General features: G+C 42.4%; 1 protein-coding gene and 1 long non-coding RNA gene across 2 annotated transcripts in view; one reads left to right on the forward strand and one right to left on the reverse strand.

Annotated features, from left to right (window-relative positions):
• The window catches only part of adamts9 (ADAM metallopeptidase with thrombospondin type 1 motif, 9), a 46,085-nt gene that overhangs the window by 5,200 nt on the left and 25,541 nt on the right, over positions 1-15,344 (reverse strand). The window contains exons 27-34 of the mRNA XM_030052452.1: positions 13,730-13,891; positions 13,214-13,390; positions 7,018-7,188; positions 4,441-4,617; positions 2,071-2,241; positions 1,552-1,746; positions 704-833; positions 174-268 (exon numbers count right to left, since the gene is read on the reverse strand). Of these exons, the coding sequence (XP_029908312.1) occupies positions 174-268; positions 704-833; positions 1,552-1,746; positions 2,071-2,241; positions 4,441-4,617; positions 7,018-7,188; positions 13,214-13,390; positions 13,730-13,891 (1,278 nt within the window). The remainder of the gene's footprint in view (positions 1-173; positions 269-703; positions 834-1,551; positions 1,747-2,070; positions 2,242-4,440; positions 4,618-7,017; positions 7,189-13,213; positions 13,391-13,729; positions 13,892-15,344) is intronic.
• Positions 4,222-7,559, forward strand: LOC115359807 (uncharacterized). The gene is made up of 4 exons (XR_003928282.1): positions 4,222-4,632; positions 5,477-5,519; positions 5,785-5,831; positions 7,028-7,559. It is a non-coding gene; the product is annotated as an uncharacterized LOC115359807 (long non-coding RNA).

Genomic DNA, 15,344 nt, shown 5'->3' on the forward strand with positions numbered 1-15,344 from the left:
CAGTAACACTCCAGCAGGATGTTCTGTCAGTGTTTAAGCCATCTGAGATGAGAGGCGATGTGACAAGAAGACCCGCTTTCCAGTTGTCTCTCCCATCTTGTAAAGAAAACCTGCTGTGGACTTTTAAAAGGTGCTTTGTCTATGCATGGCATTATAAAATCATATAATGTTACCTTGAGTGCTTTTCCTTGAATATTGAGAACGTGCTCGCTATCTGGAAGGGGGCCGTTCAAACTCAGGATGTCTTGACAGCTCGTGGGCAAACGGCCTGGGAAACACAAGAGAAGTAGAACTAAAGAGGTACTGTACATCATGCAAAGATTTTACACAGACAGACAGGCGCACCGGCTGCATTCATACACACGAACACACGTGCACACACACACACACACACACACACACAAATTTCAGGAGTCAAGTCAAGTGTGGCAAATTGCTGCATCGAATCAAAGAAAATGAATAGCAGCTCACTCTTTGATGTTGTCCCATCCTACCGTAGGGGAGTAAATACACTAGCAGACAGCAGACCTTTGATGTTTGTCTTGGATCATAAATATTTCACCAAAGGCCAAATCTTGGAGATGAGAAGATCAACTCAAGCTATATATGCAATATTGGACTTCTGAGATGGGTTCAGTATGGGTGTATCTAACTCAAGTAGCCTGGACCTTTGTTCGAGAGCAGTGGTTCAGTGTGTACTCACAGCTTAGCTTTCTGCAGGCTTTCCTGGCCTCTGGCATGGTGTCCAGAGAGCACCTATTGCTTTCCTGTCCGTCTGCTGACACACACTGCACCGTCCTCTCCATCACTCCATCCCCACAGGTCACTGAACACTGGAAGGGAGGAACAGAGGCTTCAAAATGTGAAAACCCAAATTTTCAGGACAGTGCACAAGCAAAAACAACTCTTTGCTTACCTCTCAAGATTTTAAAACTTTACTCTGCTGTATTTTTTCCATTTCAAGATGGATAATCAATAATCTTGACTGGACTCAGGTTAGGAAAATAATTTAACAATGATAACAGCAACAGGAACAACAAGAACAACGACAACAACAAGAATAATAATAATAGCAATGACCTGACATCTCATTTATCAATTATGGAAAAAAAAAACAAAATCACAAAAAAATGTGATTTATGAAAGCCTGATTGTAATGAACAAGTTTCACTGCTTTTCTCCAAAATCTCTGCAACATCACAAGACAATATAGAGTTGTATGAAGTTGTTTATTTACTTTATTCAATAGTATAATGAATCCAATGAATATTACACAAACGATAATAGATTATACCAGACGACTCACACTTTGGCTGATGTTAAAAAACCTTCATATATCACAGAAAAATGGAGAAAGCCGGTATAAACTTGCTGATATTGTCACAATCTTTTTGGAAAAAGTCTATGAAAAATCACAGTTCTGCTTTTCATTTGGTGTTTTTTTTTTTCTCTCTCTCCCATAAATAAGGTCTTGTGGGGATAGAGGGCTGGAAAAGATTTATGTGCATGCACTTAGCAATTATTGGAGATTTCATAGAAAGACTCTCTCACCTGTCCCCAAATTCCAACCCTCCACTCCTGCAGAGGCGAGCACGGGCCAAGATTACACGACATGTAGCTCTCTGGGGGCATCCCAGGACAGTTGGATGAAGACTGATGGCCGTACTCATAGTTGTCATTCCCTGCATGCACCTCACTACAGGAGACCAGACGCTGGCGGTAGCCTTGACCACAGCTGGCTGAGCACTGGAAGGGAGAAAATAACTGGCATGAAATAACAACAGAGTGCCACACAGGAAAACAGGGCTGCTTTCTGTCATTTCCACAGCTGTCCACAGGAAATTACCACCTTCATGGTTTTGGAGACGGCAATTTAGAGTCACACAACTTCTTCTTTCTAAGAAACAGTGAAGAGAAGATGGCACCATATCTACTCAAAGCACATTTATTATTTGTAGTTAAGGGGTCCACAGCTTTAGTGGGACTTGACCAGTAAGATGGCACATAATATTACATTATAAACACATGGATCTAAATGATACGGTCGAATCAGCTTTCACTGGCTCTCACCTCCGTCCATTCCCCAGTGATCCAGATGAATTCGCAGGGCTGGGTGTTGCAGCTCTCTGAGTCTGGGGGTCTGAGCTGGTTCACACAGTAGATCTCATGGACCTCATTTTGGTTCTGGTCCACACACTGCAAGGCTCGATGGCGGTGGCCTGATCCGCATGATTTACTGCACTGTGGTAGCGGAGAAGACCAAAATGCTGACACATCATGTGCTTTGTGTTTACAGACACATTTTTGGAAAGGCGTTCATCAAAACCTGTTTGTTCTTTTGATGTGGTCTTAATTATGTAGGCGTTTTCATCCAGATGCAAATAAGAAAGTGCCTGGAACTCTCGGTGGCTCTAATTCCATAGAAAGTAGTGCTCCCCAATCATTGCCAAAGTAACATGGCCTTAGGACAGCTTCTTTGTAAAAGTATCTATTACGGGGAATCAGAAAACCTTCACCACATGAAAACATGGAGGCAAGATGTCAAAACAGTAGATAAGCACTGGGAGGAAAGCACCATGTTTTTTGAGTAGAAGACACAGAACTCCAGACGCAGCCAAGTCTTAATAAAAGGTTATGCAACGACTAACTCTTAAAAATGATCTTCTGCAGTCCATGTCAGCAGTGCATCTGATGAAAGGTCATTGCTGTTAAAGCTGAAGTCCAAATATGTAATGTTTACTACTTTGCCTTGTCTTTGCGACAGCATTAGACTACTGACTGGAAGCTCAGAGCTGTAACTCTGTGTTACTGCATCCAGGTCCATGCAGTAACTCAAGTGCAATGACACTCAATTGTGTCACAGCAGTATTTCAAGTGCAGAATATTTCAGGAAGGCTTCAGCTTGCGTCAGAAACACTGTGCAATTACAAATGCAGCTCTCTCCAACTGGTTTCCATCACACTTAATACGTTCAACACTGTCAAACAACTGGAGCACCAAGACTTGTTATTGTGAACTTAGCAACCCTGCTGTTCTACAGGGGAATACGAACAACCTTGCACATGAATTTTTCGCAATATCTTAAAACATATACATGAAAATTGTGAAAAGGTGCAGCAGCTGCAGATCTAGACATTTTTCCTTGGGGTGGCAAAGGAGTGGCATGGAGTTTTGGCAGGGTGGCTTAGGGGGTGTTGCCATGCTGCGTTCACTTAAACTCAGACATGGAAGATTTAGTGTTGTAAATTTCCGACCACCAACTTTTTTATTATTATTATTATTATTATTATTATTATTATTATTATTATTATTATTATTCAAGATAGGGTGGCAGCTGGGGTGGCAAGGCTTTTTTAGGGTGACAGCTGCCATGCCATGCAATGCCCCTCGATCTGCCACTGAGGTGCAGATGATGGAAAAGTAGGCTTCATTACTTCAGATTTTGGGAGTGAATTTGAGCGCATGATGCACGTGGCTGGACACTTCAACCTGATGAGCGTCCCTCGGCGCGAGGTGGACCGCTGTAATTACCTCCAGCTGTTCTTGGCGCGCGGGACGCCCCCGTGGGAAACTCTGTGCACTACTCCTGACTAATTAGACTCTGCTCTGAGAGGAGATTTCATGCTGCTAACTGACCCAGATTCAGGATAATTTGAACATAAAACATAAAGAAGAACTAACGGGGTGTGTGGGGGGGATGCTGTTGAAGTTGCCTGCTCCTGTGACCCAACTCTCAAAAAAAAAAAAAAAAAAAAAAAAAAAAAAAGTACAGAACATTGCTTGAGGATACCCAGCAGGCAAATGATCATACAGCGGAACATAGACAGAGCCTAAGTACTGGTATGAGAGATGAATTTAGGTTATTTTGAGGTTATTAATAGTGCTGCATCACAGGGAGTCTATGCCTTTTCCAATTAGTTTACAGTGGATTCACTCGGCCAATCAGGAGTGAGGACTTAGTTCGGAGCGATTCCTAGGATAGCGACGGAATGCCTAATTGATGAACATGCATTCTCTCTTATGTTAACCATAACTTAATGCCTAACGGTAACCCTAACCCTAGCCTTAACCCCAACCTTAACCAACAAGTCTAAATGACTACTCCAAATTCCGTCACTGTCCTAGGAAACGCAAATCATTGTCTATTGGTTTCATAACGACTGGCAGCGAGGCTTGGGTTTGGCTTGCTCGGGGGAGGGGAGGGAGGCTCATCATCTGATTTTCATCATGGACATGCAGCAGCTCGCCTCCTCCCCTCTGCGCCTGCTGGCCTCCTGACAGCAGTGCCTCTGAGTGCAGGACGAGGTCTGCTCTGCTCCCTGTTACCGCCGCTCACACTGCACCAGACAGAGCTATTCCCCCTTCGTCTCACTGTGGCATTCGTGTAAAACTGCTTTCCCCAGACAGTTCATCCGTAGAGGCACGCAAAAGCGCTCTTACCGGCTGCCACTCCTCCTCTCTCCACCGGTACCGGGAGGGACAGTCGGCGGCCCGGCAGCTCTGGCTGGACGCCGGTCGGGACGGCTGCGGGCAGTCGGTCTCCTGCGGGCTCCGGCGGGCTCCGACCTGGCAGAAGACTTCCCGTCGCTGTACTCCGTCGCCGCACGATGCCGAACACTGAAAAGAAGTCAGGTCAGTCTTTTGAAAAAGTTTCATTCAGCCATATTTATGTTTCCACATGGAAATCACTTGTAAGCTACTGATATTTCACTGTAATAGTTCCTGTAAGTTCTTACAGTCTGTCCTTCGTACCCAATAGTGAGTGACCTCATTGCACTTTATGGTATTGTTTTATAGGCTATGTTGTAGGCTACTTAGGGCATAGCATTCTTATAGGGAATATTACTGGTCTATCAACTGGTCTATTTTATTATACTTTACTCTATTGTGTTCTCCTCCACTCTGACAGCTACATAGTCTATTCTAGATATCTGCATTTTTGTTTTTTCATACCATTTTTGACTTGCCAAGTAATTATGCACATATCCGTATCCAAAAGAATATTGTATTGGAATGTTTTTCACATTCTATCTATCTATCTATCTATCTATCTATCTATCTATCTATCTATCTATCTATCTATCTATCGATGGGAAGTTGTTTTGCTGGTTCACCCTCCAAACAAAAAACAGCAACCAAGTTTTCAAGTTCACCAAGTGATGTTATGATACCCATATACGTTTGTCAATGGTACTGCAAAAGTGAAAAAGTTGGCTTTGCAAGCTTCGGAAACCATAATATATAAAACTTGATTGAGAAATGAGAAATGGATTGAGGCAGTATGAGGCTGGAGCCTGGAAAGTGGGTGGTTTTGTCTGACTGTGTCTAAACCACAGTGAAGGCCTTCAGAAAAAGTGCTGTTTTTAATGAAAATGTGTCCTACCCTGTAACACAGACCACATTTCAAAAGAAAGATATAGAGATATGGTTTGAATGCAGTGTCCAAAGAATTTTAATGCTGTTTTGTTTCTGCCAGTTCTGTCCACAGCCATTAAGCAAGAGGATGGAAATCACAGGATGTAAGTGGTTAATTTATGTTGCTAATCCTGTATTTTCTCAGAAGATAATCTGGACAAAAAAAACATTCTGTATCACTGTACAGGTTTTTCCCAATAACGTAATGTATTACCAATAATTTGTGTTGCTATGGAGTAAAGACAATGTGAATCTATTATCTGCAATATGAGAAAGAGCAAGATAGAGATGTGCTTTTATGCTTGCGTCAGAGAGAGAGGGGGGGAGAGAGAGTGAGTGAGCTCCAACTTAAATGCTCATAATTTTCAGGTCAAAGGAGAATGAAGCGATAAACATATCCAGATGATCAAGCCAAGGTGAGCACATGCCTTGTTAAATTAATAGATGGGATTCATGGGAACAGTTCCAGAGTGTGTACACCTTAACATTCCCTCATATATTTGTGCATACACATCAGTCCCTTCCAAACTCGAGAATGGGAAACTTTACGACGTGTCCGTTTGTATGTGATATCACTTGAAACATTGTATTCCACTGTATATATCTGCCATTGTATTTCAGCAGTTAAACCACTAAGAGCCCTTTTGCACCATGGGTAATCATGCCGTACTTGACTAAGACTATTGTGTGGAGTGTAATTTTCTCCTGGCCTGTGTCCAGATCCACAGCTGTTTGGGAGCGAGGCACATCCTCTCTGAGGTATGGAGCACAGATGTGGCTCTCTGCTGGGACCCATGGCCAGTGAGGTGAAAGAGAGAGAGAGAGAGAGAGACAGACAGACAGACAGACAGAGAAAAAGGGGGGGAAAGAGGAAACAGGCACCAGGCTCCCTACCAGCCCATATGCATGTTGTAAGGATCTCTGCCATGGTGCGTTGAGTGGAGTGCCTTTCTCTCAGGGCACTCAGAGAAAAGACAAACATGTGGTTCCCATTGGGAAGGGAGAAGATAGAGACAGCACAAAAAAAAAATGGTGAGAGGAGCAGTTTTTGTAAGAATTCACAAAGGAAGAGTGACAGTTGGTACTTGAAAGAAAAAGTAGAACAACAGAGTGAGAGGGGAGATAAAAAGGACAGCAAGGAGAGAGGGGTAAGGATGAGAGGAAGAGAAAAATATGCAGGGAGGAGGGGTGGCTTTACTCTGGCTGGACTTAACCTTGCTCAGGCTCAGATCAAAGAGAGGGGCGCGCATCCCTCCTGCTGCCCCAGTTACTGTACTGCGGTGTAGCAGCCCCAGTGTACCCTACCTCCAGCCCCCTGCCTCCTGCTGCCTTGGGGCTGCGTTACAACCAGGCAAACCACACTGTGATGTGTAACAGCACCCCTGCCTTAGTTAGTGGCCTGGCATGGTGAACGAGAGACCACGACAGACAGTGAAATAGAGTTGTGTTGTGCCACAGATGTTTTCGCACACAAACACACAGGACAGCAAGCTGTTAGGCATTAAAGTGGAAAAGAGAGGGGGGGAAAAAAATCCTACATGTCTGGCAGCGTGAGAACACTGGTGCTAGAGGCTGTTTTATAGCAGGGTGAACGAGTCCTACCTCTCCCCAGTTGCCAGTCTTCCACTTGGGACATCGGCTACCTCGGCAGCGCCTCTGCTTGCTGGGCTTGGACGACAGGTGCTGGCAGTTCTCCTCTGGGATCGGACGGCCTGACCGGGTCACGCAGCTCACCTTGCGGTACTTGAACCCTCGGCCACAGGAGGCTGAGCACTGCAAATCGCAAAATGTAAGACGGGGGTTACATAAAGAAGATTTCAAGAACAGAGTAATTCAGCAACATCAAATCATTGTGAATCAATGTTATCAACCACGGGTAAGAGATTAAAACATGAATAACTACAAAAACATATATTGTATTAAAAAGTAAAGCATTTAAAGCCAGAGAAATTCAGGCGGTGCTTGTGGATTTGTTATTTGGTGGGCATTTTCCATAGTAAGTGAGTGAGGTTCACAAAGAACATAGCAATGATATGTGTCAGGTTTTAAGTTTGAACTGAAAAAAAAACAAACAAAACTTTAAACCATAAAACAAAATTACATCATTAAAAGCCGAAAACACAACAATGGTATCGAATAAAACAGTGATTAACTATTTGGAAAATGTAGTTGTTTTGTGAATCTTGTTTGACTCAGTAAAAAAAAAAAAAAAAAAAAAAAAAGTGAAAGACTACGACCCAGTTCCACGTGGGCGAGCTGGTCCAATGAAAAAGTGTGCCATGTCAGCCCGGCAGCAGTTTGTTTCACCTCCGGGTTCACTGATTTACCCAAAGCCTAACTCAGTGTGACAGGCAGACGCCCCACACCAGCACGCACACACTTGCACACCAACACACACACACACACCAGTGCCACGGGAGGGAGCGGCGAGGGGTTGTTGAATTGTGCTCGGATAATCAAAGGGGGCGTTGCATGTGGGGATGGATGGGAAGCGACAGGCTCAGAGTTGAATGAGTACGTGGCCCAGCGTGGGGTGCTGCTCTGACCAGCAAGGGACCGTGCTGGACAGGAACATGCTATGACCTCTCACCTTATTCGTGGAGGGGGTGGGTGGGAGGAGGAGAAAGAGGGTCCTACATTTCCTAGAGACAAATAAAATGCTTATTCTGGATCACATTTATAGCCCCGTTTAATTTGTTGATTTGTGCCGGATACTTATGTTGTCTGTGAGTTGTCTGTGTACACATTAATAAAAGAAATATAAATATTTTTGCTGTGGTCAGATGATCAAATGGTCATGCACTGTGTAAGTCAGTGTAATTCAAGGAACAAGATTATTAATTCAAAATACAGTGACAAGATGTAGCGCGCTAAAAGTGAAAGATTTCAGTGATTTTGGTTGGTGCCATCAAATAAAGAAAACAAAATAAACCATATCAACATTTGTGATTCCCTTTTACCTGCAGTATATGTTGGGATTGTTTTGCCTTAACTCTAATAAACATGGGTGAAAAAGATGTTGCGTGTTTTGCATATGTAGTGTATGTCTTCCTATGAATATTGGGGCAGCCCTCAATTACGAAGCAAATATTTAGCGAATATAATGTCTGTAGGGGCTAATGAATTTGACTTGTCCACATATAGCCAGACTGCTGATGGTAAAAAATACATACTGACACACCACTTAAGCGAAGTAATTTAATGTGCCATACTGAATACCACTGGAATATGCAGAGACCTGAGCTATTTGCCCTACGAACCATGGTAAATGGGTCGCACACATTGGTGGGGCTAAGATGGGCCATTAAAAGGGAAATAAGGCTGTGCAGTCAAGATTTAAATAATTAAAGGTAGGTATTTACAATCCCAGGCAGTCTGCCAGGCTGTTTTGCTCAAATGTCAGGTCTTTCCTCAAAAGTTAAACACACTCTTAAAGGGCTTTCAAGTCCTCAAATGCCCTCCTAGTACCTTGGGAGTCATCACAAATGGGCCAAATTAAATCACCATGCATTCTCATTTTCTCCCCTGCTTGTGCATTAAGCGGGCCTACAAATTCTCTGGAGTTCTGCAAATATCCAGAACAATTAACTGATACAAACAACATCTTCTCACACACGCACACTTGACCTAATTGCTCCCCGCTTCATCATGTAATGAAAGGTAAACAGAATTTTATTGGCATCAACTCATGCGGCATGCAACTTTGCCAGAATTATTCAAAACCATCTCAGCAATCTGATCGTGAGTTTACCTCTAAAGATAGTTCAGCAGACAATTTTGACAGCGGAATCAATCCTTGCAATCCCAGACACAGAATGCATCATTAAAATCATACAACTTTATTCATAGAATCCAGAGAAACACAGCTTTAGCCTCCACCACACAATATGCCCAAAAACACCACATTCATTGTGCTACTGCAGTGTCCGCGAAAAATAGAGTCAATCAGGCTCTTCCGGACCTCAATAGAAAAGGCTTTCTCTTTTTTTTTTTTCTTCCCGGGATCACAGCAATTTCCCAGAAGTCCGTCTGTGCTGATGAGATGAACTGGGAAGGGCCCCTCCCCAGATCAAACGTGACCCTTGACCCACCAATGCACCATTGCATTGTCTTGCTGACGGCCCTTCATCCGAGTCACTGTCACTGGCCCCCCATCATCGGAACAATGTCATCAACTTGCATTAGCCAGGAGGAGAGGGGCCCGAGAGGGGCAAAGGGCCCTGGCGACTTCACAGAGGAGCACGCGTCGCCAGGCGTCCCAAAAAAAGCCAAAGCAGGCATTAGGAATGAATGAACACAGCAAATGAGATGGGAGGTCTACCGAGGCATTGTCACACAGAATAAATTTTTACCTTGATACAAAGAGCTTTGAACTCCCGACACAGACAGTAAAAACATAATTGCTCAAAGAGGTTAGTAGAGGCCCTGACCTCATAAAATAACAAAGATATTGCTCAGTGATTTGTGCATTTTCATTCACCGAAAACATCCCTTTGAAAAGACTAGCTGGGAGCAGTGCTTTATAAGCTATTTGCCAGGCCTCTGTTGAAAGATTCTGCCCAAATCCATAGGTAAAGCACTAAATAATAGAGGCCACTTCCACATCCATGTTCACACTGTAATTACAATAAAGCCCAAGCTGGCAATCTGGAGTTAAACCTTTGAAATTGAAGTGTGTATAACATAGCTAAATGCTGTAGCAGCTCTACAAAGTTGCAAGCAGTAAGGCAAGTACTAATGAATGTTTTCACATGACTGTTAGTGGTTCTGTGTGGTAATTATCTCATTTATTCTGGCTATATTTGGACCACTGTTCCGGGGTGTGAGTTACTGTCAGCGTTTCTCTTGAAAACTACTGCTAAGTATTCAAGAGATGTGCTTGTTAAAGAGATGCAGATGGTTTGTGGAAACTGTTGGCATGTTCAGAACAATCTGGACAGGCAGGACTATAAAAGTTAACAATGTTCTACTTAAAATATTACGTGTTTACATGCACTAGATAAATTATGGTCATCAAGGAGTGTGGAAGATAGTGGTAGATGTTTTAGGCCTTGACCCGGCCACTGCACATAGATGTTTTGTTCAAATAAGAACGAAAGAAGCCTTTAATAGTACCTCTACTTCACTTTAATCGCAACCTTTTCTGAAAATGAACAGAAATTCAACAAATCCATAAAAAAATTAAATATTGACATTACATTATAATGAAGTAGCAATAAATACAAGTAATTACATAAATATACAGAAATGTTCTTGAAACACAGACTAATACTGCCATTTTTGAGTGAGAGGCATAAAAAAAAATCTTATTTCAAGAGCCTGTTCATATGGTATCAGGGATGTATTATGCTGTACGGTTATTTGCACCAAAGACTTGACCAGTCTGGACTCGAGACTGAAGCAATGTAGGAAGACTCTACAGCATAACACTAGGATACTTTACTGTGGAGTGTTAATACTGAGTTCTACTTTCGTTGAATCAACCTAGATGTGATCTTTTGCTGCCTTACCATCACACATGTGGGAGTCATTACAAATAATAGTTCTCATTAGTAAACGACGTGTGGTAAGAAATGTACTCGCTGCTGTGTTAACAGGCCCTTAAAATAAGGTGTGATGTCAGTACAGACATTTATGACCAGGAGGAGACAGTCGACTGGGTGGGCTGCAGGCAAAAGTTGCCCCTAACCACAGATTCTGGATCAGCTTTCACTACCTCCCATAAGGATGGTAAGCATTGCAAGGTAGAAGGTAACACACACCCTGGATCTGTGCTTAGGGCCATCAACTGCACTGGATAGCCTCAACAATGCATGGTTAATCTTAGCCAGCAAAAATCCCTCCAGTGATAGAGAGAGAGAGAGAGAGAGAGAGAGAGAGAGAGAGAGAGAGAGAGAGAGAGAGAGAGAGAGAGAGAGAGAGAGAGAGAGAGATACGGCAGGGGGGCAATCATAACAGAGACTGAGGTAGACACATTAGGTTGGCTCAGAGTACGAGCTCTAGATACAAAACACTATTAACTTCCCCTGTAGTCACAGGTCTCGCATGTTCAAAATACGACATTACAACAGGACCATTCTCTTAAAGTGAAGCAAGTTGTTTGATGGATATATGAAGACACTTCAAATTTTTAATCAAATCTATGACACACTTTCCATTTAGCTAAGGTATTCGATCAATCAACAAACTGCTCATGGAAAGAAATAAAATATAGCCTACAAAAAAAAAAAAAAAAAAAAAAAAAAAAAAAAAAAAAAATCAGTATCAAAAAGCAAGGTGCCACAATAAACACCTACCCGACCATAAATATGATTGTGAATTTTTTGATATTCATATCTCAGGTCTCCCTTGTTTTGCCAAAGCACCACTGTAGTGTAGGTTATCATATTTTAAATGGCTAGTTGAGTTGTGTTTTGTTCCAAGTGAGGTATTGTTGAGCATAGCATATTCAGCAACTCCAAGTATTTACAAAGCAAACAATATCTAACACAATATAAATATACTCATATCAAGCACCTTTGGAGCAGAGAGCTTTAAATCTATTGGTTTGGCCACACTAAGGAAATTTGGGTCAAAATCCTCTGCCAAACTGTCATACAATGGCTATTAGTTCTAATTACCACAAAACTGGTGAAACACTTTATTTTACAGTCCTATTACAGCAGCTATTTACTTGATGTTTGCTAAGGGAGCGTGATACTGCGCTGCGATTTCTCCGTTCTGTTGTGATGGATGTTTCAGGAACTTTTGAGTCGTCATGTTATCACTCCACTATCACTTTGAGCCGCACGACTATTCATTTCTTTGCTGAGGCTACATGAGTTAACTGTAAAATAAAGTGTCAAATTAAGATTAGTAACTTCTCTATAACAAACCGCATGTGCCTTGAGACAAATTGAATTCTTGATACAATAGCCAGTTGAGCTTTAGCATTTCAAAGATGTATACTCCTCCAAAGTACATAGCCCATATATAGTCCCATATATGCTGGTGCTTTCGACATTCATATTAGAATAACAGAGTAACAAAATGTCCTGTGTAGCACCAAAAGTTTGGGGGTTATGGGTCAATCTTTGGATGATAACAAAAAAAAAAACAAAAAAAAAAAAAAACAAGGCATCATATATTCCTGATATACAAAACATTCATCAGTATTTGCATATGAACAACGATTGGCTAAGTGTGCGAATACAAAGAGCTAAGACACAAAATAAATCACTTTTTAAGGTTAATGCTATATACAAAAGATAAAAAGGCAAAATATCTTAAGTAATAAATTATATTTTTCAAAACAATATTTTACAAACTAACTTTGATTGTGATACAAAGTGATCCTGAATTTGTCAATATTGTAAAAAGGACCAACAATGGTTTTTATAGCAACTAGGACTGACAAAAAAAAAAAATGTTCTTGTGGTCACAGCTGTCGATGAAGCATTTTGTCATGTACTTTTTTTGGCATATATCTTGTAAATGAGTGTATCTTTGACGCTTTTAAGTGCAACAGAAATATATTTTCCAACTGTCTTGAGAATGATGACCAATCACAGGCACCAGAGAGGGAGCAGGGAGGGAAGGGGGTTAAAAGTGAAGACAGAAGTGAGAGTGTGATTTGTCCAGCACAAACAGCACTACAGTCATCGTCCCCCTTTAAGACCGGAGCGGTGCTGATAGGTTTGGCTTGGTCATGCTTTAAACGGGTTAGCGCTGAAATTCCTCGTGAGGTGGAGGAGTGAGACTGTTTGAACAAAAATGTGAGGATGGGAAAAAAAGGTAAAGAGTATTTTTATGAGCGTACCGAACTCCATGGGTCTGTGCTCCAGTGGGGGCTAGACGGGCACGACTGAGTATTGCACTGCTCGCGATCCGGTGGTTTGTCGTGGATCTCGCAGCTCAGATCATTGAACCGCTCACCATTGGGACGCTGGCATGCCACCAGCCTTGTCTTGATCCCACCCCCACATGGTTTGGTACACTGCAGACAACAAGAGGAGAGCTTGTGTGTAGAGACACGCATGGAAGACAGATGTGTGGGTGTGAAGACAGAACGAGGCCAGTTGTTTCATCTGACGATCGATCTGGCTTGTGTGAACAATGACCACTGTGAACAAGAGCCCTAACTGATTCATATTGTATTTACAGGCCTTCACGCAGAGCAATTTCAAAAACAGCCGCACTAATCATTCAAAAGGAAATGAGAAGCCCAAAGATTTCTCAAACGTACTCCTCTCCGCCAGGCAGACCACAAAAGCAAGTTTAAGTTGCAAGCCGATGTATTGAGTGCAGCTGTAAAACCAGAAAACATTTCTCTTACCTCTCCCCAGTTGCCATAGACCCACTGTGGACAGGGCCCGGACTCACAGGAGCGTTGCTCGATGGGCTTGGTGCGCTCCTCACAGTTGTTGGCAGAGTAGCCATTCTCGTCCTGGCACACCACCACACGCCGCTGAAAGCCTCCGGCACATGTGCTGGAGCACTGACGTCACAGGGAGAGAGAGCACACTGTCAGATAGACGGTTCCCACACACAGGTGCATGGTAAACCACAGGTGCACAGTGCAACACAGACCCAAAATGACGTACAAACACACACATTTACACACAATAATGTGTGTAGATGCACAAAGACAAATGACTAGAAGGTTACAGTGCACGTGGAACACACACAGTACACAGATTAATGAATGAATGCACACTACACCCACGCTGTATCCTCAAAAAGCCCAGTGGCACCAGTTCATCAAAACAATACTACAAGAGCCATCTCAACAATGCAGAATGATGGACCGTGTCTTACTGATATATTAAAATACATATCCTCAGGATAGAGGAAGGAAGAGTCACCAGAAATAGCTTTCATTACTTCCCAGAATTATTTAAAAGGCCAAAGTTATTTTGGGACAGAGATTATCACTAGCCCAGTTGTAACAATCAGCTGAACAATGCAGAGGGGGGTAATGGCCTCTGTCTCTCAGGTCATGCTGTTTTGTGTTACATCACACCGGCTGTGGCCTCACACTAAAAGACAGTGCTTTGAGAAGTTAGCCTCAGTTCAAGAAAGACGGTTATGATGGTACCACTTTATAATATGCACATAGAAAATAAATAAGTAATAGCCCTCATTTGTAAACAAGTCAACATAGTCAACATAGTCAGTAGTTATGCACAGTGCATGAGTAGAGGGGCATAATGGGGGATGGCACATCCTCAGCTTGTTAGTACCAGCTGTTACCTGCATTTCCCTGGTGGATGAGATGATTTACAGAAATAAATATGGGGCAAAACAACCTGCCCAAAGAAGGAGGATAGCTTTGTGCAGCTGAATATTAAACTGGAGAACATCCAGAAAAACAACCTGCTTTGCATCTACCTTGCAGTGCATGTCAAATGACAGATGCTAGTAAAAACTACATTAAGCTATGGATACATACTGCGGGACAGTGCTTCTCAAAGTCTGCATTGGACCCTAATAATGAGTTGGAGGGAGAATAAAACCAGCCCTCAAATTATTTTGAAAAAAATTGATAACAAGTATGCCAGTGGTTATGATACATTCCCAAACCCTTTTCAAATCCCAAAGCCTTTTCAAAACGCAAGGAAAGCAAAAAGCAAAAAAAAAAAAAAAAAAAAAGTTCAATCGGGGTAAATGTGGTCGGGTTGACCCGAATATCATGTAGCCACTCCTCCGGCTCAAATGACAGGGGTCTGGAGACATTTCAAAACAACACTTTAAGGGAGGAAACACTGAAGGCTGTTGTGATAATTCAACCCAGTCAAATTTCACCAGGACAGATGGCACTGATGCTCACTTGTTTACTGTCATAGTAACAACAAGGACATTGGCACAATTAGCAACCTTGTGAAACAAAATTGATGGGATCCCAGCATCCTTCAGAATGAATCAATATTGTTTTTGGCTCGGCAAGATAT

This window comes from Myripristis murdjan, chromosome 5, assembly GCF_902150065.1.
Source record: "Myripristis murdjan chromosome 5, fMyrMur1.1, whole genome shotgun sequence".
NCBI lineage: Eukaryota > Metazoa > Chordata > Actinopteri > Holocentriformes > Holocentridae > Myripristis > Myripristis murdjan.